Raw genomic sequence first — 26,332 nt, forward strand, 5'->3', positions numbered from 1 at the left:
ACCCTCTGCTGGTTGTAAAATGTACACATCCAGTAGAAACTAGAAACCTTTTGACCCCAAAAGCTGCTTTTGGCTGTAATAGCACCACTTTATGGCTCTCTAATCCTCTTACAAATACAAAGATAAACATAACCAAACCTTCACCTTCTCTCCTGGAAAATATCTTAATCATTCAAGTGTAAATGGCACATTTACTAAGTTCCAGCTGCTATTATGTTCAATGTCCTGCAGAGGATTTATGTTTTATTAGTTCCTGTGGGCAGATGAGGTCTATTTTTATCTGTTCATTACTTTCTATTTTCAGTCTACTGCATTACTTTAATGTGAAGGCTCTAGGTGGCATCTAATGTCTAAGTGGACATGGAGCTTTCAGGGGAGACACGATGTTCACTTAATGGATTCTTAACCTTTTAGGAGAGTTTAATACTCCACTAACAAGAAGCTCTTAAAATAAAGGCCCAGCAGTAGAAATGTAGTAGAGCGAATGGATAAATAATAACTGTGTAGTCCTTGGGGGGGGGGGGTTATGACATAAAACATAAAAACACATGTTTTATGTTATTTTATATTTTTTTAAATCATATATTTCATATATTATTGCTGTAAAATCAATTTTTAAAAAAGTATATAAATGATGGTAATATGTCCTTGAATTAACAGAAAGAAGAAAAACAAATATTATAATGAAAAACAAGAATTAGACATGTTTTTTACAATTTCCCGAATAAAATGCTTGTACATTTTTTAACATGTTTTATGTCATTTTATATTTTTTAACATGTTTTATGTTATTTTATATTTTTTAAAATCATATATTTCATATATTATTGCTGTAAAATCAATTTTAAAAAAGTATATAAATGATGGTAATATGTCCTTGAATTAACAGAAAGAAGAAAAACAAATATTATAATGAAAAACAAGAATTAGACATGTTTTTTACAATTTCCCGAATAAAATGCTTGTCATTTTGCTATGATGTTTCTGTATTGTCAGTTGAAAGTACTTTGTCATCAGTATTAGTGACACTACTGTTAAATAGTTTTGTATTTTCAGCAGATTCTCTTGCACTCATGTGGCCTCTCTGATTGGCTGCTGGTCTGACAGCTCTTTTGTTCATCTCCGCTCTCCACCCAGCTCCTGTGCACCCACAAAAAAATAACGGCCAATAGCTCATGGAAATCTGCCTGCCTTGGCATAATTGAGCTTCACACTATTCAGTCTGATACAATTTTGGGGGAAAAAAGAGGTAGGTTATTATTATTTTTTTTCATATTGTATGTTGATTTCTTGTTGTGACTTGAGTTTTTAAATCCCTTCACACTGTACAAAAGATGATTTTAGGGCATCAATCACATTTATCTAGTCACAGCTGATGTGATGGGGTTTAAATGCTGTCCATTTGTGTGTAAATAGTGTTCACAAACTAATTTATCTTTATTTATACAAGAAAATAAGACATTTAAAATCCTTAATTAGAAATGATTTAGCTAAGACCAGACAAGATCCAAATGATTGTAACATAATGAATTTTGAATTTAGCTTGTTCAGAATTTTTTTTAAACAGTTCTTTTGAATTTAATTGTAATTTTACTTAATTTCAATTTAACTTAAGCTCTGCCTTTTTTATGGTAAAATTGATAAGCACTGTTGTTGTTCGCTAATTCCATTAATTAAAATAAAGATGAAATAAAATATGTTAGATGAGAAATTTAAGAAAACCTTAATAACAATTAGAAATGGACTGAAACGGAAAGAAACCGAAATAATAAAAAAATAAAACTAATAAAAATGGCAAAAGCACTAAAAATTGCTCAAACTTAAACTAAAATTAAATTGAAAACGGAAATATAAAAATAAAAGATCAAAAATAAAAAAAACGTTTAAATCTAAAATTAAAGTATGTTTAAAAACTGTTTAAATATGTTTGAAAAATACCTTGAATTAATTTTAGTATTGACTCATATTTTGTCAGTGTGTCTGTAGGTGCAAGATGTACAGCTTTATGGGAGGTGGATTGTTTTGTGCAGGAGTGGGAAATATACTCCTGGTGATCTCCACTGCCACCGATTACTGGATACAGTACCGCCAGTCCAGCAGTTACATGCATCAGGGCCTGTGGCGCTACTGTGTACCTGGAAAATGCATGACATATACAGACAGCATCGGTTAGACGTCACAGCACGGACACAAGATATATACATTAGAATATTGTACAAAGTTCAAAAATCACAACTAATCTCTGGTTCCATTTGAATAGCATATTGGGATGCCACCCGGGCCTTCATGATCCTGGCCGTCTTAGCTTGTTTCTTTGGCATTATCATTGGTGTCATGGCTTTCATCAATTACTCCTCCTTTAACGGTTTTGACAAAATCTTTGCTGCAGGAATTCTCTATTTCATTTCATGTAAGAATGTCTATACATCCAATACTAAAAATAACATTACTAAGTTGAATTATTCCTATATATCTATACTGACTGTATGTGAAGTCATTGTTTTTTGCTAATCTGAGTTGGATTTTGTGGTTGTACCTTCCAGGCTTCTTTGTGCTGCTGGCTATGGCTGTCTACACTGGGATGACAGTCAACTACTATGGAAAACGTTATGGGAACTGGCGGTTCTCGTGGTCGTACATAATGGGTTGGGTTTCTGTGGTGCTCACTTTCTTTTCAGGTATACTTTATGTTAACATGAATTGAATATTCCGCAAACACAAAGTCAATGAAAGCACATGTAGTTGGTTACTACAGAAAAAAAATGTGTGGATAGAAGTGCATTTAAAACAAAAGTCTATGGGGCAAGTGTAGCCTATAACAGTTGCCCATAGACATTCATTGTAAGTGTCCGTTTTTACAAACTGAGGTAAGTGTCAACAATATTTTTGTGGTACTCAGCAAAATCCACAGCATTTAACCTGGGATATTCTTTTAAAAACAAGCATTAATCCAACTAAATGTAAATGTTAAATCATGTCAACATGGTCAGTGTCTTTCAGTAATGAATAAAGTTGTTGCTAATGTAGTAGTTGTTAACATTCCTTGCCTTTCTCTTGCAGGGATCTTCTATATGTGTGCTTACCGGATGTATGAACCAAGAGGCTCCATGTCACGCTGATGCTTCTCATCTTAGATCTGCAATTTGATCCATTCAGTCTGAATGTGAACCATCATCCCTGATCCCTTTATTTTTGACCTCAGTTATCGTTCATTTTAAAATCACACAACACAAAGTAATAAATGACTAAAACAACATTTAGAAAAACTTGCTTTTATGGTGCAATTTGGATAATTACATTTCTTGTGGAATTTCATCTGCATTTAAGGTTTCCAAAACTACCTCTCAAAAGTCTTGGGTCAGTGTGATTTTCTAAATGCTTTTGAAATTAGTCTCTTATGTTTGCCAAGGCTGCATTTATTTGATAAAAAATACAATAAAACAGTAATATTGTTAAGTATTTTTATAATTTCAAACATTGGGTTTTTTATACATTGTAAATTTAATTTATTACGTCAAAGTTGAATTTTCAGCAGCCATTATCATATCTTCATGTGATCCTTAAGAAATCATTTTAATATGCAATAAACATTTCTTAGTATTTTCAATGTTACAATAATATATAAGGAACTCCCTTACCAAAAAGTAGTATACTTCAAGTTTATTTTATTAAGTATACTTAAGTAAAGTTCAAGTATATTTTTAAGTATACTTTATGTAGTAAGTATACAAATATCAGTGTACTAGTAGTATACTTGTAAGTGTACTATTTCGATACTCCTTGGGACTAAATTGGCCCACTTTCTAGTATATATAGCACAATTATAGCTAAAATATATTTAGACTTTTTCTAAATAGGCTATGTCAAGTATACTTAAATGTCATTTTAAGTATATTTCTGAGAAGTACATAAAAAGTAGACTAAAAGTATACTTTCCTATTTTTTTTAGTTTAAAAGAAGTATACTAATAGCACACTTGAATAAACTTTTTTCGTAAGGGCTGTGACACATTTTTGCAGGATTCTTTGATAAATATGAAGTTGAATAGCAATTATTTGAAATAAATCCTTCGTAAATATATATTTTGTCTTTACTGTCACTTTTGATCAATTTAATACATCTTGCTGAATAAAATTAATTTCTTTTAAATCAAAATCTTACTGACCCAAACTTTTGAACAGTAGAGAGTATTTAATCCGTTTACACTGCAACAACTGTACCAGGTCGACTTTATTTCAAACTTTATTTTAAGGAAGAACCAAGAACACACAGCATTCACTTTGTGAACAGCAAATATTTTATTGTCAGTGTTCGAATGAACCAGAATGTGATGCATATGCAGCATTTTTAGCATAAGTTCAACACAAAAACAAAAACATGCTGCTCAAAACAGCTACAAAGCAAACTGGTAATAAATGCTCAACTCACAACAGGTCTGAAATAAATCTTTGAGAAGCATGCAAAAGAGGAAACATACTTATACGTATTAAAGTGCTCCAAAACAACACAGCAAGGTGCTTCAAACAGTGATACACTTTATGAATGATTTAATCAACTTCTTCAATAGTTGGTCCAGAGGATCCACCTCCACCAGTGGCACCTCCAGCTCCTGGGAAGCCTCCAGGCATTCCTTCTGGCATCCCACCAGTGCTCTGGTACAGTTTGGTGATGATAGGGTTGCACACCTTCTCTAGTTCCTTCTGCTGATGCTCAAACTCGTCCTTCTCAGCTGTCTGGTACAGAAATGACAAGTGGAAGTGAGTAAGTACTACAGATGCATGAAGATCTCAGACAATCAACATCTCAGACAAAAAAAAGTTGAGAACCATACCTGGTTTTTGTCCAGCCAGCTTATCACCTCATTGCACTTGTCAAGGATCTTCTGCTTGTCCTCATCACTAATCTTGCCCTTCAGTTTCTCATCTTCAACTGTGGACTTCATGTTGAAGGCATACGACTCAAGGCCGTTCTTGGCAGCAACCTTTTCTCTTTGGACATCATCCTCAGCCTTGTACTTCTCAGCTTCCTGGACCATGCGCTCAATGTCCTCCTTGCTTAGACGTCCTGGAAATGTTGGGACCGTTGATTAGGATTTAGGTTTTAAATATTATAAGACACTCAGGGGCTCAAGAGTTATGTTACCTTTGTCATTGGTGATGGTGATCTTGTTCTCCTTGCCGGTGCTCTTGTCTACAGCGGAGACATTCATGATGCCATTGGCATCAATGTCAAAGGTTACTTCAATCTGGGGGACGCCACGCGGAGCAGGAGGGATACCCGTCAGCTCAAACTTTCCCAGCAAGTTATTGTCCTTAGTCATGGCTCTTTCACCCTCATACACCTAGTAGAATACAATAACCGTGAAACTTTGCCATGGACAAAGACAAAAAAAAAAGGGCACACAGATCATCTGCTCACCTGAATGAGGACACCAGGCTGGTTGTCGGAGTAGGTGGTGAAGGTCTGTGTTTGTTTGGTTGGGATGGTAGTGTTACGTTTGATCAGGATGGTCATAACGCCACCAGCAGTCTCAATTCCCAAGGACAGAGGAGTAACATCCAGAAGCAACAGGTCTTGGACATTCTCAGACTTATCTCCAGACAAAATGGCTGCCTGGACAGCTATATAAAAGAAATATGTCTCTAACAGGACATTCAGGGAAGAATAGGACAATCAGAATGATGTCCATTTTGATTACCTGCTCCATATGCGACAGCCTCATCCGGATTGATGCTCTTGTTCAGTTCCTTCCCATTGAAGAAGTCCTGCAGCAGCTTTTGGATCTTTGGGATACGGGTGGATCCTCCAACAAGGACAATGTCATGAACCTGAGACTTGTCCAGTTTAGCATCACGAAGGGATTTCTCAACCGGATCCAACGTGCCACGGAAGAGATCGGCATTGAGCTCTTCAAAACGAGCCCTTGTGATTGAAGTGTAGAAATCGATTCCCTCATAAAGAGAGTCGATTTCAATGCTGGCCTGAGTACTGGAGGACAAAGTGCGTTTCGCCCTCTCGCACGCTGTGTGCAGCCGACGGACGGCCCTCTTGTTGTCACTGATGTCCTTTTTGTACTTGCGCTTGAACTCCGAGATGAAATGGTTGACCATGCGATTGTCAAAGTCTTCTCCACCAAGGTGAGTGTCTCCGGCTGTAGACTTGACCTCAAAGATGCCATCCTCAATGGTAAGGATGGACACATCAAAAGTGCCACCACCAAGATCAAAGATCAGGACGTTTCTCTCAGAACCAACCTGGTACCAGACAAATAAATCAGTTGTGTTCAACAATTACTGCTCTAATATTGTTGTATAGTAAAAGTAACACTCTTACTTTCTTGTCCAGGCCATAGGCAATTGCAGCAGCAGTCGGCTCATTGATAATTCGTAGAACATTGAGGCCAGAGATAGTCCCAGCATCCTTTGTGGCCTGGCGCTGAGAGTCATTGAAGTAAGCAGGAACCGTAATAACGGCATTTGTGATGGTCTGTGAACACAGGTTCATGCCTTTCATGAAGTGTAACATGAAGTAGATTTTTTTTACTGAAGTCATCCTCTGAATCAGAAGACACTTTTCCCCACAAATATTTAGGGGGGGGGGTCTAATGCTATTTCATGCATTCTGAGTTATTTACACAGTTAAAGAGTTGAATCCTCATGCTAAACATGGCCAAAATTTCAAAAAACAAGTTGGACGTTTGTCAGAGTATTTCTGTGCCAAATACACTCCTTTAGGGTTCGTATAAAAGTTTTGGAAAGTTTTTTTTGAGTAAAGTCATGACGTCATGAAGGGTGGAATTCCTTGAGTGGGCACTTCTCCCGGAAGAGTGCGCGCACACATCAATCAGAGCGAGAGCAAAAGCAGCCCATCACTGTGCTTCATTTGAGTTACGGAAGTCGTCGTCAGCACTGCACAGGACTTGCTCGAGAAGAATGTCTTCAAAGAAGTGTGTTTTTGGATGTGAGGGAAAGATAACCTTGTTCAGCTTCCCAAAGAACCCAGGGTTACGTGAACAGTGGATGCAGTTTGTTTTTCCGGGGCAGCAACGAAGTTGCGCATGTAGGGCTGTGCAAAAAATCGAATGCGATTTTCATGCGCATCTTGTCAGTAAAGCCGCTTCAGGTGATTAGTAGTAAATCTCCAGCACGTGCTTTCAGATGGAGCGGCATTTACTACACAGAGCCGTAGTTCACTGACAAGCTACACAAAATCGCGTTCAAAATCGGCAATGAAATGCCTGCAATTTTGAGTAGCTTGTCAGCGATCTACGGCTCTGTGTAGTAAATGCCGCTCCATCTGAAAGCACGTGCTGGAGATTTACTACTAATCACCAGAAGCGGCTTTACTGAGGAGATTCATACTGACGTCATTTCAGTGATGAATGTTTTATAAACAAGGCCCTGTTCAACGCTGGATTTGCAGATAATTTGATATTGAAAGATGGGAGCGGTCCCAGCGATAAAAGATCCCAGTCATGAGTCAGAACCACAGGCGGTAAGTAAAACTGCATCAAGTTTCTGTGTTTTGTTGGCAATCAGTGTGTAAGTGCCAATAATGTAAACAGCAAGAATGTGCTAGCGACTCTTTAGCTCCGCCCATGGCACGCCTCCGGAGAGAATCATAAAGCTGTATCTTTCTTTTATTAATCTGATCAAACTAGTCTTCTGAGATATGAAGGATGCAATACTACTACATAGGTACTCAAAATTGACATGAGATAACTGAAACACGCAGAAACTGTGTGTGTTATGTCCCCCTTTAAGATGAGTTATTCAAACAGGCCTTTTTCATGCTCTTATCCGCCACTGTCAATGTTGACAGATTGAATATGTCAACATCTTTAGACTTACAGCAACAATGGAGATGGTTTCTCAGCACCATTACAACAAATACAGGCATTGTATTAGACAGAAACCTACTTTTCCAAGGTATGCCTCAGCAATTTCCTTCATCTTTATAAGCACCATGGAAGAAATCTCCTCATTTACTACACAGAGCCGTAGTTCACTGACAAGCTACACAAAATCGCGTTCAAAATCGGCAATGAAATGCCTGCAATTTTGAGTAGCTTGTCAGCGATCTACGGCTCTGTGTAGTAAATGCCGCTCCATCTGAAAGCACGTGCTGGAGATTTACTACTAATCACCAGAAGCGGCTTTACTGAGGAGATTCATACTGACGTCATTTCAGTGATGAATGTTTTATAAACAAGGCCCTGTTCAACGCTGGATTTGCAGATAATTTGATATTGAAAGATGGGAGCGGTCCCAGCGATAAAAGATCCCAGTCATGAGTCAGAACCACAGGCGGTAAGTAAAACTGCATCAAGTTTCTGTGTTTTGTTGGCAATCAGTGTGTAAGTGCCAATAATGTAAACAGCAAGAATGTGCTAGCGACTCTTTAGCTCCGCCCATGGCACGCCTCCGGAGAGAATCATAAAGCTGTATCTTTCTTTTATTAATCTGATCAAACTAGTCTTCTGAGATATGAAGGATGCAATACTACTACATAGGTACTCAAAATTGACATGAGATAACTGAAACACGCAGAAACTGTGTGTGTTATGTCCCCCTTTAAGATGAGTTATTCAAACAGGCCTTTTTCATGCTCTTATCCGCCACTGTCAATGTTGACAGATTGAATATGTCAACATCTTTAGACTTACAGCAACAATGGAGATGGTTTCTCAGCACCATTACAACAAATACAGGCATTGTATTAGACAGAAACCTACTTTTCCAAGGTATGCCTCAGCAATTTCCTTCATCTTTATAAGCACCATGGAAGAAATCTCCTCTGGGTAAAAGGTCTTGGTCTCCCCTTTGTATTCTACTTGAACTTTGGGGCGTGAGCTGTCATTTATAACAGTGAACGGCCAATGCTTCATGTCTGACTGCACAACAGGGTCATCAAACCTCCGTCCAATGAGCCTTTTTGCATCTAGAGAAACAAATATGGCAACAAATTCAGAACACGTGCAAATTTAATAATAAATTTAATAATATTTGTAAAAACAATAATGTTAGCACTGGGATGCAGATATTATAAATCTTGCTAATACCAATAATCTGATAGTTATTTTCCAATAAGCTAATAAATATGTTTGTAAATGGCCCAAATTTATACAGTTTTATACATTTTTAACAATCTTGAAATTATATAATGCATAAAGCTGCTTACCAAAGACTGTATTGGTGGGGTTCATTGCTACTTGATTTTTAGCAGCATCTCCAATCAGCCTCTCTGTGTCTGTGAATGCTACATAACTTGGAGTGGTCCTGTTACCCTGGTCATTGGCAATGATTTCAACTTTGCCATGCTGAAAGACCCCCACGCAGGAGTAGGTGGTCCCCAGATCAATGCCAACTGCTGGTCCCTTTGACATGGTTTCTGCTAGCAGCAAACAGACATAATTTAATATGCTTAATATTCATGATGGAGCATATTTTTTACATTCTACCCAGGCCTTCAAAATAAGGGATATATGTTTGTTGTATATCCTATTCATAGCTCAATTCTTTGTTTGCATTGTGCTGTTTACGCAAGCTTTTTTGGCACACTAGACATCAGATGATCCTGTGGCCAACATGGACCATAGAGCGGATCAGCTGTCACTGTGTTAAAAGATGCTACTTCAAACAGAGCTCAGGAAAGCATTTCACAACAGCTTCATCATTACTTCAGTTTCATTAGTGATTCAATGTTTATAAATCACACTTAAACCATGCTTTAAAAAAGTCATCATTTACTCATGCAATTCCAAACCAATATGACTGATTTTCTTCTGTGGAAAACAAAATACAAAAAGATGAACAGACTCAAACTGTCACTTTCATCTTCTTTTGAGTAAAACCACATGATATTAATTTTGGGTGAATTATCCCTTTAAGATGACTGCCTCTGAGGGAAAGTTAAGGTTCAGTTTCCTATCGTTGGCTCCAAACTATTATGCAACATCTGTGATTTCCATAAGCATTCCTGAATTGGAAAAACTGGGAGTGTCTTATTCTGGAATCATCTGCTGCTAGAACATTCCATAAACCCTAATCAAACACGCGCACAACACTCCGAGAACGTTCAAATGGGATGAATTATTAACGTTCTAGAACATTCCATATTATCGCTGGTTTAGAATGCAGATCGAATGCGGGAAATATATTCAAATAATATTTAGCCAGCGCTATTAAAATATGACAATTTTGTTATTTACTCACTCGTGTTGGAAATGTTAGCGGAATTACAGCGTCAGTCACCATAGCCTGAAATCTCTTTATGATCTAACGTTACGGAAGAAAGAAAGTCATAGCTTTGGGGACAACACGAGGCTGAATAAATGATGACAGAATTTTGACTGTTGAGTAAAATGTACCGTTAAGTTGCTGAACTATCAAGCCTGAACAACAGCATCAAACTCGACGCATCTTGGTATGTCTCAGTATTGCAATATTAGCAACTGTTCAATCAGTTTGTTAATAATTATAAAGAAAACCTAAACTTTTGAACTTTCAATGCATAATAACAATAGTCATCATAATTCTCACCAGAAAAGCTGTGAGTCTTGTCAGTCACCTGTGGTGTCGCAGCTCGAGACGCGCGCGTTGACTGCAGCAGAACTGTGCAGTAGTGCTTTAAGACTTCCTGGGAAGTTAGAACAATCCAGAACATGGAACAGCGCAGCAGCCAATCACATCGCGCGGCCGCTGAAGCGCTCAGAGATGGAGAGCGCCTGCAGATTTCAGCCCATCACACAGCAGAATGTTCCTAAAAGGAGAAAAATATCGATCTATAGAGTTCAGGTCATTTGCACCGTTAGGATGACCATACGTCCCGGATATGTCCTCTTTTTCGATCTAAAAAAAATGCGTCCGGCCGGGATTTCTAAATCGCACAAAAATGTCCGGGATTCGGCCACCCAGTAGCCCCTCACTGCAGTACACAAGATCCATCCAGGGGGTGAAGGTGGCAGGTTTAGGGATCAGGGGGTGGAGACGGGTAGGTTTAGGGATATGGAAGGTGAGAGGAGTTGGATCTGGATCCGATCCAACCTCGACCCCTGGATCTTGGTGTTTGTGAGGACCATCTCCATTCGGCTTTTGCTTTCTACAGTCGGCATTCACTGTGTGCGTTTTTGCAAACTTTATGTATTAAAGTTCAATAACATTGTTGCACTGTTGTAAACGCATTTGGCAAGCCTAGTGTTCCAACCGTTCCATTATAATACGGAATCGTACCGTATTTAAAGGGGTCATCAGATGCAAAATTCACTTTTGTTGTTGTTTGAATATAAATGTGTGTGGGAAGTGTGTGTACACATCCACCCTATAATGATAAAAATCCACCCAGTGTTTTTTTTTAATCTCTATTTTAAAATCCGCTTTCTCAAATCAGGCTGTTCTGAGATTCCTGTCAGAATGACATAGTTCTGCACAGGCCGCTCCCACGATAGTTGATTGACAAGTCTGTCTTACCTTAAAGTGATAGTTCACCAAAAAATGAAAATTTGATGTTTATCTGCTAACCCCCAGGGCGTCCAAGATGTAGGTGACTTTGTTTCTTCAGTAGCTGAGCGCTTTGTCAGCAGCAGGCGCATGAGGCATCTTCTTCTTCTTCTTGCTTTACGGCGGATCACAGACTTATAAGTGCATTACCGCCACCTATCTCTCAAGTGGACTATTGACACTCCTAATTGAAATTGTCGATAGAGTGTCAATGGTCCACTTGAGAGATAGGTGGCGGTAATGCACTTATAAGTCTGCGATCCGCCGTAAAGCAAGAAGAAGAAGAAGATACCTCACACACCTGCTGTTGAGAAAGCATTTAAGTTTGCGCGAATATTCATGATCCAGCTTCATCTACAGAAGAAGTGAGTATAAGGGTTTTTTTTATCTTTGCCAATCGCCTTTCCTAATATGTGCTGGTTAGCAAGTTTCGCGGCTGAAGTTTACAGTCTGCTCGTCACCCCCACCGAAGAGAGGGGCGGGGTCAGTGGAGCTCATTAGCATTTAAAGCAACACGGACTAGAACGGCGTGCTGAAAACAGAGCTGATTTTGACAGGGTAAAAAGGGTGTTTTTTACTCTACCATTGAGAAATGAGTCCAACATCCAGCCACGCAAGAAAACAGGAAATCTACCTGAGGGAATACGTGATGATCAGTAAAGGAAGTTGTCTTTCACTATTGTAGGTAATGTTGTTAAATAGATAAAAACATTTTACATTTAAGTAATTTCTAGCATATTCTTAACCTTGGATCTCATTCTTGAAACATATGAAAACTTGAAATTAGATACATACTGTAGCCTATATACTTTTACACACACACACACACACACACACACACACACACACATATATATATATATATATATATATATATATATATATATATATATATATATATGAAACAACGATTGTCCCTTATTTCCTTTTCTTTAGTTGGCAACCTAGCCACGCCTCCAACACCTGAACTGGACTGAAGTGGTTCCTTAAATGTAAGATGAAAAATATATCAATAATTTAATACAATAAGAAAAGAACCTACAGAGACTCTTTCTAACGTAAGTGACTGGTCGATAAACCTGGGAAAAGTCCACATAGTTCCGTCTAGCCACCATTTTGCTTGAGTGTTGCCTTCATTTGGTATTTTAAATACCAGACAAGGGGTGCGACAAAATCCCTGGAGTTAGAAACCTTGTTATAATAATAGCCTTATAAGTAGAATGAAACACTTTTCTTAACTTAATGGATTTGTTACATTTGAAGCTTTAAGTTACTGACACGGGATAGCGCTGTTGTTATGGTTACCTCCTCTGGTCAGCTCGATTTCTGTTAGCAAGTGGTGCCGTTTTCTAACTTTTGTGTTCACTGAAACATTATTAAATTTAATACTGTGCAAAAATAATACATAAACTTGAGATCCCAGCCTTTTGGTTTTCTTGTGTTTTCTAACACTGCTATCTAATGCTCTATTACACGCCACGCCTTTAAATTATGTCAGAAGGAAGCCCTCCGGCGTCATCCACTGATCTATCTATCTATCTATCTATCTATCTATCTATCTATCTATCTATCTATCTATCTATCTATCTATCTATCTATCTATCTATCTATCTATCTATCTATCTATCTATCTATCTATCTATCTATCTATCTATCTATCTATCTATCTATCTATCTATCTATCTATCTATCTATCTATCTATCTATCTATCTATCTATCTATCTATCTATCTATCTATCTATCTATCTATCTATCTATCTATCTATCTATCTATCTATCTATCTATCTATCTATCTATCTATCTATCTATCTATCTATCTATCTATCTATCTATCTATCTATCTATCTATCTATCTATCTATCTATCTATCTATCTATCTATCTATCTATCTATCTATCTATCTATCTATCTATCTATCTATCTATCTATCTATCTATCTATCTATCTATCTATCTATCTATCTATCTATCTATCTATCTATCTATCTATCTATCTATCTATCTATCTATCTATCTATCTATCTATCTATCTATCTATCTATCTATCTATCTGTCTGTCTATCTGTCTATCTATCTATCTATCTATCTATCTATATGTCTGTTTTTCTGTCTGTCTGTGTCTGTCTGTCTGTCTGTCTATCTATCTATCTATATGTCTGTCTGTGTCTGTCTGTCTATCTATCTATCTATATATCCATACATATATTCTCTATTATAAATCAATGCTGTCATCTCAAAATTTCAGATGAACTGTGATTTTTAAAATAAATTAAGATACAAATAATGATAAATAAATATGGGTCCCACTTCGTCTGTTGTCCCACCTGTATTCACCCATTACCCTACTATTACACCAGGATGCTTGTATTTATTTATTCTGTACTGCTAAATGAGATATTTAGCCTAGCTGTGGCTATTAATATTTTCTTTTTATAATGTTTTTTTCTTTGCTTATTTTATTATACATTTCTTAGTGATTGGCAACAGCTTCTTAATGGCACTGCAGTATTGGGGCACTGTAAATCGGCCACATGAAGAAGTGGCCACAAGGTGGCATAGTCATGAAAAACCCTGTCCATCAGAGAGCTGTCACAATTGTCAATAGTGTACATCATGTCAGTAAGACAATCAGTCCACATACACTGAAAACAATCCGTGACAGTAGAAACTAAATGTGTAAAAGATGATGCAGGTATTGTATGTAGGGTGTGATGAGTTGAGCCTAAACAGAGAGCACAGCAGAAGCTGGACACACCCTTGAGCACCAGACAAAGCAAAACAGTTGATAATTTCAAATCCTCTGGGATGTGATATTTTCAACAAAAGGGAGTTCATTCAGAAAACAGAGGAATGTCATTGTATAGTTTTATTCATAATAGCTTTTTGTACCTGACCTGGATAAAGCTAAAGGGCAGACACGCATATAATCATGAACCTGTCATAAAAACAAAGTAAAGTTTGAAATGACCATAAACTTTATGTTCACTGAATTCTCACAGGTTAACCAAACCTATGGAAAAACTATTTCTGGATTATTAGTTAATTTTCCACTATGACTGAAATTCTCATTATGTATGCTTATTAAGAAATATGAATTAAAAATAAGAATTTATTAAGTTATGCTAATTTTGGCATACCAAAAGTGGCATACTATTTTGAAGAAACTATTTGAGAATCGTTATGGCTCTGTCTTACAAGAGCAATCCCCCCCAACCCCCCTTTGTTGTTGTTGTATGTATATATTTGATTTGACCTATATTGGAAAGGTGCTTGGTTTCATCAATTGAATGTCCTGTGGTTGCTGTCCTCACAAGGGAACAGTGCGTACCTTTTTGTTGAAATAAGTGTTTAACTATATGTAAGTAGTAGCGTTATAAATATTCATAAAAAGAAATTCTATCTCTAAAATCCCTTATTAAGTGACCAACACCTTTTAACACCCTACCTTGCCACAAAGTGACTACACCCGCCAAACATTATATAACCACTGTTAAAGCATATTGGGAAACACATAAAAAATAGTGAGGACAGTTAACTATACCTACTATATCAGAGTTTTTAAAAAAAAAATTATTTAGTCATTTATCAGACGCTTTTATCCAAAGCGACTTACAAATGAGGACAATAGAAGCAATCAATTGTAGTATTAAAACAACTAAAAACAGATCCAAAACTAAAAGCTAAAACTTTATAAATACTATATATACATTTTAAAAATAAAGAGATTAAATAAAAATGACAAATGTTTACAACAAAATTTCAAAACTTAACATTTAAATGAAAAACAAAAAATAAAGCTAAAAAAATTCTGTTGAAAAAAATAAATCAAAACTAATGATTCTAACATAACACTAAGCCAAACACCAAAAAAAAAAAAACGACATATGTGTATGTACAACCCCACACACACATATATATATATATATATATATATACATACACATTTATAAATTCAATATATATATTATTTCATTTCCATTTAGTTTGTAATTTTTTTACCATTGCTGCCCGATCTTTTCAATTTCCAACCGCTTTTCCAGATGTTGAAACTCCTCCTCAGTTTCTCCAATTCTTCTGAGTGTGTTCAAAGACCAAGAAGGAATGAATGTCCTTTATCGTTTGTTTGCCCGCTGCTCTCCGACAGGTAACCTTAGTGCTCTCTCGTGTAAAAACAAAATTGTTGAGAAGTAACTGATTACATGTATTGATCTGATTATGTAATCAAATTCCAAAAATTAAGTACTTGTAATTAGATTAAATTACATTTTAAAATACCTGTAATCCGACTACAGTTACTTTTTTATTGATTACATGATTGCATTTTATTCACACAGCAATATATTATTCATAATTTATTGATTCTCCCTAATTCTTCTTTTCCATCTTTTAAGTTTTACTTTCTAAAATAGCCTTTTATACATTCAGAAACTCTTTTTTACATTTACACAAAGACCAGTCACTCGTCAGGTGGCTATAATTACACAGACAATTGAGAGGCCACAGCATTTTACCACTGGATTTACAAAAATAATTTCAATTTTAAGAAGTATTTTCTCAACATTGCATCAACTACTGATGAACACTCAGTTATCTCTCAGTAGGTTACGTATTTAACCATGTATTACTATGTGTTTGGAAAGCTTTTGTCTTTCAAACACATTAAAATGCACAAATTCAAGTCATTTCGTATTTACAAGTAATGCAGTGATTCCCAAACTTTTCTTTTTTGTCAGCCGAACATCTTTCACCTAATATATTTAATTCAAGTACCCCATATTTTAAAATAAATATTTTAATTTTTAAGTATCACACATTTGCATGTTCACTGTTCTCTGACTGGTTAATGGTCACATGACATGCAGGTAAACAAATACATTCTTTCATTTTTTAGTAAGTGTTTAATTTGAATTGTTATTTTTCAATAATTAATTAAAATTTGACATTTTTAGGATGTAATTAATTATTAGCTTTTTACTAAACTTGCAAACCCCTTGCAGTTCCCTCATGAACCCCAGTTTGGGAAACCTTGACATAATGATATGTTTAATGCACTTCATGTTGTTAATAACAATGAATATATTTTCTTTCCCTTTGTATTTTTATATCAATATGGTACACGATTATTCTATTTAAATCAATGTGATAAAGTCAAAAGTAGGCCAAAAGTAATCTAAAAGTAACCAAAAAGCCGTCTTGATGACATTACCTAAAACGTGTAATGGATTACATTACTAACTACAATTTCTGTCATGTAATTTATCTCTTATGTTTCTTTTGAATCAAAATCTCTTCATAAATCAAATCTATCTTATACCCCTATTAAATTTGTTAAAGGGCCAGTTCATCCAAAACTGAAAATGTTGTCATTATTTACTCTTCCCTTCATTCCAAACCTGTGTGACTTTTATTTTTTCTGTGGGAACACAAAAGAAGATATTTGGGGGGGTTGACTTCCATAAATTTTTAAGTATCACACATTTGCATGTTCACTGTTCTCTGACTGGTTAATGGTCACATGACATGCAGGAAAACAAATACATTCTTTCATTTTTTAGTAAGTGTTTAATTTGAATTGTTATTTTTCAATAATTAATAAAAATTTTACATTTTTAGGATGTAATTAATTATTAGCTTTTTAATAAACTTGCAAACCCCTTGCAGTTCCCTCATGAACCCCAGTTTGGGAAACCTTGACATAATGATATGTTTAATGCACTTCATGTTGTTAATAACAAAGAATATATTTTCTTTCCCTTTGTATTTTTATATCAATATGGTACACGATTATTCTATTTAAATCAATGTGATAAAGTCAAAAGTAGGCCAAAAGTAATCTAAAAGTAACCAAAAAGCCGTCTTGATGACATTACCTAAAACGTGTAATGGATTACATTACTAACTACAATTTCTGTCATGTAATTTATCTCTTATGTTTCTTTTGAATCAAAATCTCTTCATAAATCAAATCTATCTTATACCCCTATTAAATTTGTTAAAGGGCCAGTTCATCCAAAACTGAAAATGTTGTCATTATTTACTCTTCCCTTCATTCCAAACCTGTGTGACTTTTATTTTTTCTGTGGGAACACAAAAGAAGATATTTGGGGGGGTTGACTTCCATTGTAGACGAAAAAAAACATCTCTCACACATTTCTCAAAATAATTTCTTTTAAATTCCACAGAAAAAAAAAAGGTCATACAGCTCTGGATGAGGTCATACAGGTTTGGGTGAAAAAAAATAATGACCGAATTTTCATTTTTGGGTGAGCTTTGCCTTTAAGCAAATAATTATGTAAATAAATTTCTATTAAAATAAAACAAAATTATGATGAGTTATTTTATTATGAATAAGAATTCTACTTTGACAATCATTAAAACCGAAATAAATATGTACAAATTCTACATGTTGTTTGAGGAGATCAAATATATAACCTTATTTGTATTATTGAACTGTTGAAAGATTTGCTTGACCCGATTGAATAGGATGAATTGAAATCTTAAGCCCTCAATGAGGATAGAGTCCTGACATACTTTTATTTCCATGCAGTTTCAGGCGTGGTTCTAGGACCTATCTTTTCAATCAACAATATTGATGACAAAATTGTTACTCTGAATAGATATCAGTGGAGAGATCGCTGGAGAGTCTCGTGTTGCTCTGTCTTTTGTCATGTTTTCTCTCACACCCATCTCGTCTGTATAAATACTGAATCTGGAAGAATCTGCAAGAAAGGAAGGAAAAGTTACTCATCAAGAGTTTGCAGATCCAAAAGGTAATGTTTCATTTATTCTCTAAAATGATTGAGATGGCATAACATATATATGCTGAACACTGATATGATCACCTTTTTTATTTAATGATTAAAAACAAACCAATTGTTGTCTTAAAGTATACTCATATTAGATGAAAAAGTGTATTCAAGTAAAATATTAAAAAGTGCATTAGATGAAATAGAGTTTGTTTTGTTGCTTTGTATTTTCTAATGGTTTGTCTTCTTTAGTTTGCCTCAGGATGATCAGAATAGTCCAGCTCTTGTGTCTTGCTGGCCTTCTTCTACAGTGTGAAGGTCAGGGTCTCCAAACATGCCTCAGTCACCCCACGTACAGACCGGCAGGTTAGTGCTGATTCACTGCAAAGATCATTTTCTTAATCAGATTTGTCTTATTTTCCAGTAAAATTGATCTAAACATTGTGAAAAATGATATACTTACTTGAGAAGCAAAACCGCAGAAGATATAAAGGTGTTTCAGACAATATATTTTATTCTTTGTAACTTTTAGTTATGTTTAATTTTCTTACAACACTGGCAAAAAGAAGAAGAAGAAATAAGTTCTAAAAAAGTCAACCAGTGATGTAAGAAAAATGAAGTTAGATTGGGATAAATTCTCATTTTGGAAAAATGAATGATCTTTTCTTAAATGTTTTTAAATGACAAAATTAAAATGGTCTTAGACAGTTTTGCTTCTCAAATACATGTGGGTCAAAGACGTTAAGATGTCCGCATCAAAAGAAATTGACCAAAGTGATTTTATGTCCATAGAAAGCACATTAAATGTAAGTAAAGTGTCTACTTTTAAGGTTTCAAGTACGCTTTTGGAGAATAAAATGTCAACATTTGGTTGAAATAATGTTACATTGTCATGCAGTGTATCACAATATTTATGTAAAAATTCAAACAACATGCTTATTCTGACGTGTACATATTAAAATAAATAAAAGAATAAGGGAGCATATACAATTTTATTGTGTTTTAAATTAGTAAAAAAAAAATTCTGACAAATGGGCAAAACCTAGGATAGTGGCAAATTTTAAAAATTTAAAATTACAACTAATTAGTATTTGGGGTGAAAGTAATTAGTCTTTTAATATGTCATAAATTGATTTTTGTTGAAAATATGCCTGACAATACTGTTACACTGAATGACATTTTAGTGGGTCTCTTCTGTAAATCAGGGAAAATGTATGATATTAATTTTTTGCTCAGAAAAACAAAATTGCAAAAAAAAAATTATTAAATTTGGGAACAACAACAACAATTTAAAGCAGTATACACTTATTGTCTTTTATGCTTAAACCCTTTTTCGTCTTTGACCCATGTATGTTTTTTAAAGGATATTTTGACATTTTTACTAGAAAACAAAAGACAAAAAAAAGATTTAAAAGTTTTTGCAGAAAACGCATACAAATTTATTTCAAATTAATGTCAAATTAATGCAGGAGCACCTTGAGTAACAGAATATTTATATATCTTTCAGAAAACGCCGATATAACAGTGGTGTGTGGAACCAATCATATGTTTTTAAAAGTTTTCATTTGTCCAATGTATTTTGGGGGATACAACGAATCACTAATGGCGCTCAATGCTAAGTTTAACTTCCCATCCTGCTATGGAGTAGCAGACTGGACTGTCAATCCTCCCGTCTTGCTGTTTAACTTCTCAATCTCTCAGGAGGCGCTGACCCTCTGTGGCAACAATATGAACGTAAGAGCTTTTCACTTTAAAGCAATCAACTTTGAAACATTTAATCCTACAGATTTCCATAATGTGTTTGTGTGGCATTTTTGTTGGTTAGATTACAAGTCAAGTGGGATCAGGAGTTTTCGCGGACTTCTCCCAAATCCAGTCCGTAAATGTCTCCGGATTAATCAATTCCTGGGATCCCAGCACCAGCACTATCACTTACAGGCAACAACTGATGTACCAGTTTTCGTGTCTGTATCCACTGCAGTATTTGGTCAACAACACTGAGCTCAGCGTGTGAGTATAAATCCCAAGAATCTGTTTCTCGCTTGAGGTTTCTGTACCGTAACTTTTGTGACAAAGTGTCTCTTTGTGCCAACAGGTCAGGAGTGAGTCTAGCAGTAAAGGACAACAATGGCACATTCATCAGTACTCTAAGCATGGGTCTTTACAGTGTAAGGATATTTTTATTAAATGACACTTGCTCAATAAATCAGTGAATACAACTTTCATGACACCCTCTCTTTATTTGGACTGATTTATTTTTTTTAGACTGCCGACTATACTACCAAACTCCAGATACCAGGATCTGGGCTGCAGTTAAAGACTCGCATATATGTGCAGGTCAAGGCAACAAATCTTACAAACAAGTAAGAATTCTCTCCAGTGTTATTTTTGTATTATTTATATGTGACCCTAGACCACAAAACCAGTCATAAGGGATTTATACATCATCTGAAAGCTGAATAAATAAGCTTTCCATTGATGTATTGTTAGGATAGGACAATATTTGGCCGAGATACAAGTAAATGTAGTTGGAAATCTGGAATCTGAGGGTGCAAATAAATCAAAATACTGAGAAAATCGCCTTTAAAGTTGTCCAAATTAATTCTAATTAATTACTAATTACTAATCAAAAATGAAGTTTTAATATATTTACAGTAGGAAATTTACAAAATATCTTCATGGAACATGATCTTTACTTATTATCCTAATGATTTTTGGCATAAAAGAAAAATCAATCATTTTGACCCATACAATGTTGTTTTGGCTATTGCTACAAATATACCCCAGCGACTTAAGACTGCTTTTGTGGTCCAGGGTCACATATAGTATTTTACTATTACAATTTTAATTTAGCTTTTATTTTCAGTTTTCAATTGAATTTTAGTTTAAGTATATGTGATTGTTTTTATAGTATTTCTATTAAGCTCGATTTATTTTTATTTCAGTTTTAGTCATTTTAATACTTCAACTTATTTCAGTTAGCTGCCAAAGCAACATTTCTAGTTTTTTAAAAAGTTTTTCATCCAATATGTATATTTGATTTTATTTCAGATTTATTTCGAGCAACGTTTATTTCAATAGTCTTGGTTTTAGTTAACAATAGCAACACAGCAACTCTTGAATGTATCCAAATTTAAATGAACACTGCTGATTATACATTTACAGATCAATCAAATCTAATTGTCATCTTTTTGTGTGTTGCTAGGTTCAATGTGTTGCTGGACCGTTGCTATGCCACAACAAGCCCATATCCAACCAGCAGCACCTCTTACGATCTTTTTGTTGGGTGAGTCCTTCATAAAAAGCGGACTAAAAGAGAGTACTTGAGAAGACACTTTAATTCTCTTGTGAGAATCGCATCTTTTGTTGTTTATAGGTGTATTCGTGATGCCCAGACAAAGATTGATTGGAATGGGATGTCTCAGGTAGCTCACTTCTCCTTTGAGGCCTTCCGCTTTGTGGAACACAAAAACCTGTCCATCTCCACTTTCTACCTGCATTGTGCTACCCGACTCTGTGAGAACTCCACTTGCGCCTCCTTGCTTCCGGTAACTAATCGTGCTTATCAGAATTGAATGTATTGATTTGTTTACTTCATTTTAGATTTGTTTTAGTTTGGCTCAACTCATGTGCTTATTGTTGTGTGTGGATTTCATCAGACCTTTTTTGTGTCTGTTTTTTTAGAGATGCAATAGGAAAAGAGAAGTACGATCTGCAGAGGCAGACAACACTTCACCTAATGTCACTGTCTCCTCCGGACCAATCAGTACCAGAGTTGACAGCGGTACAAAGAATAACAATAATGGTTATATAAAAATAACTAGTTACTGATTTGTACTGATTTAAAATTCTCTTCCGCTTCTTCCTCAGGTGTCCCTGTGACCAGTAGACGTAAGAATTCACTAATTTTAATGATCTCATTAAGAACCTTATCTAAATAGTTCTATTAATGTTTTGTTATTGTGATGTGATTTGATATTGATTTATTTGATCTAGTTACCTCATCAGCATCCATCCCTCAGCTGACGTATGTTGGTGTAGCCACTGGCTTGCTGAGCTTCTTTCTATTTGACTGGATGTCTACATCAGGACTTGCACAGTGATCTACATCAGGATTCGGGAATTCCTTATCACTTGACTGAACACAACGTTTCTTAGAAGATATCTCACCTGTTACATAAATGTGAGAAAGTTTATTATGTGACAGTTATTAGCACCTCTATTTTCCAATTTAATGAGGTAAATAGACTATTGTCTTGTAATTTTTACTTTCTTTTGTTCTGTGTTCTATGATTTTCTATGAGAACAAGGAAAAAGAAACATATTCACTATGTAGTTTACATATTTTTGTTCTTTCGAAAAGTCTATAATGCATGTTAAACTGCTTTGGGGGAAAATGTATGCACTATGAATGTAACAATTTAACGTTTAAACTTGAATAAAAATATTAGAACCTGTCTTTGTCCTCCGGGTTTTTTTACTCAACCAGGTCATCACTGTTAGGATTTCATTCATTTGCAGCTTAATGATTAGTTAAAATATTTGTTCACATCACATCAAACACAGGTGCACAAAAGTCCTCAAAAGTGTGCAGTATTTTAGTATTTAACACTATCACAATATAAGCATGCATTTAGCTGACAGTGTGCTATATCAGTTTCCCTTCACACTCGTTCTTTAGCCTATTTCACTTCGCTACAGTTCCACTCCGGGTTTTCACTATCACGGTACTAGCTTACTGGCAAAAGTAATCCAGTACTGGATTTATTGTAATGTATTTTCATTGTGTTCATTAAATAACACAATGAAAGTACTTATAAAATATATTTTAAATGAAAAATACTAAATCTACAACCTACACGGAGAAAATATAATGTTCATGAAACGCGTCACCATTTAAGTCTACGGAAGCACAAATAGTTATGCATTATTTTTCTGTCCCTCTAGACAAAATGCTGTACATTTCTTTGTGAAATTGAAATATGTCAAATAACAAATCTAAATTACATTTTTAAAACAAATCCCAAATCAAATTAATAAGTAATACACTGTAAAAAAAAATCCGTAAAATTGCTGTGGTCGCTGGAATTTTACTGTAAGAAATGCGGTAGCAACGTTTTAGGCTTTACGGTTTTAACTTAATTTTACAGTTAAATACCGTAATTTCATTAACTGATATAATGTTAATATACCAACCTATTGAAGTACTGAAATCTGTTTTGTACCTTTGTAATACACTGATAACCACCAAATGCAGGTGGTGATGAGAAAGTCACATGATGAACCAAAGCCCATCACAAGCAGCTTTTAAATAATAACATATATAGAAGATGCACAGTGTCATTCACACAAACACTAAACACCATAATGGTAACACACATGAAACTGAAATAATGCAATAAACATTAATTTAACAACATTAGGTGTAACACACAACCCTAATATACAAACCTGATAAGAAAAAACATCAAATTTGAAATGTAACGCAGGGAATTCTGGGAATGTCAATTTATGGTTATTCACTGTAAATTATACAGACTTTTTCACTTCTAAAAACGGTATACTACCATAAAATTAATGTCCAATACATGTAATGTCCAATACAGTTTTTCACCGTATATAGTAGGGGAATTTACCGTTAACCATTTAACAGGTTTTTACAGTAGCATTTTTTACAGTCTTTTACCGTTAAATTCACGGTCATTTTTTACAGTGTACAAATAAAAGAAAACTCTTCATATAAACAAAATAAGGCTTTGCCCGTACTCTTTCTGCATTTTAACCATGATACGACCAAAGACGCAGCATTTAACGTCTCAACCGACTTGAATCGTCGGCTATTTTTGTCGATTTTCAACCGGCTCGAGTCGTGGTACATCGTTACATCCCTAGTATATAATGTTGCTTATATATTGCTACCTCCAGACCAAAAAAATAAGTAAATAACAAGAAGAGACAGAAAATCTGTCCCAAATATTGTACGAAACCAACCCCCCTCACACTTCTTTGTTATGATCTCAGACAGTCGATGTTTATCAAAGGCATCCAAATATTACATCAAACTTCTTTATGAGCTAACATTTATATATTTCAAATGTCTGTTTCCAAATGACTTTTTGTTTAAAATGTGAATAATTAACAAATTTTGACTTTATATGTCTTGATGAGAGAATGTGGGTCAAGAGGGCAAACATTTAATGTCACACTTTTGTGTATCCATTTATGCAATCTGTAAATCACAGTACAAAATCTTTCTCTCCCAAAGGAGCACATGCTCTTTGTTTTTTTTCTGAAAGAAAGTGGGGAACTTGAAGCTGTTCATCTAGTCCTTTGAGACAGGAGAGAGTATGTGCCGCTTGCACAGTGTACACATGTTCAGACAGCTCTGCTCCTCTCTTCAGTCTCACCAGAGCTCTTGTTCTGTGAGCGTGACCCGGTCTCACCTCCTCCTTTCACCAGATTTCAACAGTGGTGCATTGTATTTATATGCATTGTCAGAATTGCATTGTCATGTAATACAAAGTCCAATACAGCACTGCCTCAATGAGTTTAATTGTTTCAAAATGTCTTTATTTAGCTGTTCAGATAAATGGATGAAGATTATGTTGTTTTTCAAAGGAAGATGTTTCTGAACTGTAGAAGCAGGAGGTAAACAGCACTCTTTCCACTAAGTGGTGCTAGTGACCAGGAGTTTCATATACAGTAGTTCCTGACAAAGGTGCTCATCTCAATGAGTCAGGGTAGCCACTATAAAATAGCCATTTATTCTAGACTAAATATTTTTTTTCTCTCTGTTATGACTGTTGATTCAGTGTTGTTAATCACAGTAATTTATGACTTAGGTGATTGGCTTTTAAACAGAATTGTTTAGCCAACAAGGTAGCATATTTTATAATTGCATTCATCTGGGGAGTCCTGTGCTGCTTTCTTGGGTATTGCCAGATGTTAATTTGTGTATTCTGTGCATGCAAAAGTGAAATAGTGTGGTAAAATTTATCACTGTACAAATACCTTTGATATAGCTAGATTTAAAAAAAACTTTCAGCATGGTAAACCAGCTTTCTGTTTATTTATTTGCTTTTGGTATTTAGTTATTTGATTAGGTGTGTCCTGCATTATTTTGCTTGTAGTACAGTATGCCTTTGAGCTTTGATGTTAGTACAGGCATATTTGACAAACAAAGCAGTCACTATCTTTGCACATTTTTGGCAACAATTCTATTCCCTCACACAGTTTGTTTTGTTATAATACACACATTCAGCGTCTTCCTCCTTTCCTGGTTTAATAATTTTTTGCTTTTGCCAAGGCTTTGGGTTTTAGCATTTTACCCTCAAATAGTATCCTTAAACTTATTCAGCATTGATTTAATAACCTTCTACAAAACTTTATTTTGTCTTGAACATATACCACAGTATATAAGGTCTTTATAATCAATAAAATATGTGATTTGGGATGTTTATTAGCTACATAAATCTGCAACCTTTTTAAAAAATTGATTACATTAGAAAATAATCACCTCATTATCCACCTTTAGACACTGCTTATGACTTACTTTTATGGAAAGCATTTTGAAATCGGTAAATTATCTCATATAATATGTTATTGGCATTTTCCATTTTGCGTGGGAATGTTCAATCTGATCTCTGTTCAATCCTACTGGACATGCAGAGGAGTGAAGGTAATAAATAAATCCAGAGAATATCTATATACTATCTGGTAATGAAACTCATGTTAACATGGGGGCTAAAATGTTCTAAATCATAACAAATACAAGATATTTTATGAGGACATATATTATTTGAAAGATGTGCTTTGATAAATGTCCCTGTAATCTCATTTCCATGTGTTTTTGGCTGCTGTTACCATCCTCAGTGGTAACATGCCCTCCACCCATTCATTGGGAGATTCCACCATTCTCCTCCATAAAGCCACTTCCTCTGCTGTAGAGTCCATCCAGTCCACCTGTATTCCGTAGCTCTTGCCTGTACACAAGATTGACTTTTAAATGCATATAATTATTTGTGTTAATATGTATTTTATATGTGTTTATGTTTATATATCTCAGAACACATAAACATACAAAACTG

General features: G+C 35.1%; 4 protein-coding genes across 8 annotated transcripts in view; 2 read left to right on the forward strand and 2 right to left on the reverse strand.

Annotated features, from left to right (window-relative positions):
- The first annotated feature begins 1,075 nt into the window (after positions 1 to 1,075).
- Positions 1,076 to 3,247, forward strand: LOC107597600 (lens fiber membrane intrinsic protein-like). Of its 2 annotated transcripts, none has more exons than XM_016288747.1 (5): positions 1,076 to 1,249; positions 1,976 to 2,168; positions 2,261 to 2,410; positions 2,544 to 2,678; positions 3,061 to 3,247. In XM_016288747.1, exons 2-5 carry the CDS (start codon positions 1,994 to 1,996, stop codon positions 3,117 to 3,119), a joined length of 519 nt encoding a protein of 172 aa, XP_016144233.1. In that variant the 5' UTR covers positions 1,076 to 1,249; positions 1,976 to 1,993; the 3' UTR covers positions 3,120 to 3,247. The 2 variants fall into 2 exon arrangements, with proteins under 2 accessions (XP_016144233.1, XP_016144234.1); XM_016288748.1 differs by having other exon boundaries at positions 2,031 to 2,168.
- A 1,061-nt stretch (positions 3,248 to 4,308) lies between these two features.
- On the reverse strand, positions 4,309 to 10,759 carry LOC107597532 (heat shock cognate 71 kDa protein-like). Of its 2 annotated transcripts, XM_016288633.1 has the most exons (10): positions 10,542 to 10,759; positions 9,181 to 9,393; positions 8,780 to 8,940; positions 7,920 to 7,964; positions 6,334 to 6,486; positions 5,699 to 6,254; positions 5,419 to 5,621; positions 5,143 to 5,341; positions 4,832 to 5,064; positions 4,309 to 4,733 (listed from the first exon to the last, which is right to left on the reverse strand). In XM_016288633.1, exons 1-10 carry the CDS (start codon positions 10,663 to 10,665, stop codon positions 4,548 to 4,550), a joined length of 2,073 nt encoding a protein of 690 aa, XP_016144119.1. In that variant the 5' UTR covers positions 10,666 to 10,759; the 3' UTR covers positions 4,309 to 4,547. The 2 variants fall into 2 exon arrangements, with proteins under 2 accessions (XP_016144119.1, XP_016144118.1); XM_016288632.1 differs by lacking the exon at positions 7,920 to 7,964 and having other exon boundaries at positions 8,735 to 8,940.
- Positions 8,722 to 26,332, reverse strand: part of LOC107597530 (synaptotagmin-like protein 2) — a 32,725-nt gene continuing 15,114 nt past the window's right edge. For 2 of the 3 annotated variants that reach the window (XM_016288631.1, XM_016288630.1), the window contains exon 19: positions 23,952 to 26,227. In XM_016288631.1, coding sequence (XP_016144117.1) covers positions 26,079 to 26,227 — 149 coding nt within the window. In that variant the 3' untranslated portion in view covers positions 23,952 to 26,078. Of the gene's footprint in view, positions 8,734 to 23,951; positions 26,228 to 26,332 lie in introns of those variants that run through there. The other variant, XR_001610468.1, reaches the window with a different exon arrangement.
- Positions 18,240 to 23,035, forward strand: LOC107597533 (zona pellucida-like domain-containing protein 1). Its single transcript, XM_016288634.1, has 11 exons — positions 18,240 to 18,269; positions 18,498 to 18,611; positions 19,753 to 19,979; positions 20,071 to 20,255; positions 20,341 to 20,413; positions 20,511 to 20,608; positions 21,451 to 21,531; positions 21,622 to 21,793; positions 21,930 to 22,029; positions 22,116 to 22,136; positions 22,242 to 23,035. The coding sequence occupies exons 2-11, from the start codon at positions 18,509 to 18,511 to the stop codon at positions 22,346 to 22,348; spliced, it is 1,167 nt and encodes a 388-aa protein (XP_016144120.1). The 5' UTR covers positions 18,240 to 18,269; positions 18,498 to 18,508; the 3' UTR covers positions 22,349 to 23,035.

This window comes from Sinocyclocheilus grahami, unplaced genomic scaffold, assembly GCF_001515645.1.
Source record: "Sinocyclocheilus grahami isolate Dianchi unplaced genomic scaffold, SAMN03320097.WGS_v1.1 scaffold233.1, whole genome shotgun sequence".
Taxonomy (NCBI): Eukaryota; Metazoa; Chordata; class Actinopteri; order Cypriniformes; family Cyprinidae; genus Sinocyclocheilus; species Sinocyclocheilus grahami.

Coding starts and splice junctions, on each gene's coding strand:
- LOC107597600 (XM_016288747.1), top strand. CDS start 1,994: ATGTACAGCTTTATGGGAGGTGGATTGTTTTGTGCAGGAGTGGGAAAT. Junction 2,169..2,260: donor GACATATACAGACAGCATCG/GTTAGACGTCAC, acceptor CCATTTGAATAG/CATATTGGGATGCCACCCGG. Junction 2,411..2,543: donor AATTCTCTATTTCATTTCAT/GTAAGAATGTCT, acceptor TGTACCTTCCAG/GCTTCTTTGTGCTGCTGGCT.
- LOC107597532 (XM_016288633.1), bottom strand. CDS start 10,665: ATGTTCTGGATTGTTCTAACTTCCCAGGAAGTCTTAAAGCACTACTGC. Junction 7,965..8,779: donor CAGAGGAGATTTCTTCCATG/GTGCTTATAAAG, acceptor ATTTCTTCCATG/GTGCTTATAAAGATGAAGGA. Junction 5,342..5,418: donor AGCCTGGTGTCCTCATTCAG/GTGAGCAGATGA, acceptor GTATTCTACTAG/GTGTATGAGGGTGAAAGAGC.
- LOC107597533 (XM_016288634.1), top strand. CDS start 18,509: ATGATCAGAATAGTCCAGCTCTTGTGTCTTGCTGGCCTTCTTCTACAG. Junction 19,980..20,070: donor TCTGTGGCAACAATATGAAC/GTAAGAGCTTTT, acceptor TTTGTTGGTTAG/ATTACAAGTCAAGTGGGATC. Junction 21,794..21,929: donor CTTGCGCCTCCTTGCTTCCG/GTAACTAATCGT, acceptor CTGTTTTTTTAG/AGATGCAATAGGAAAAGAGA.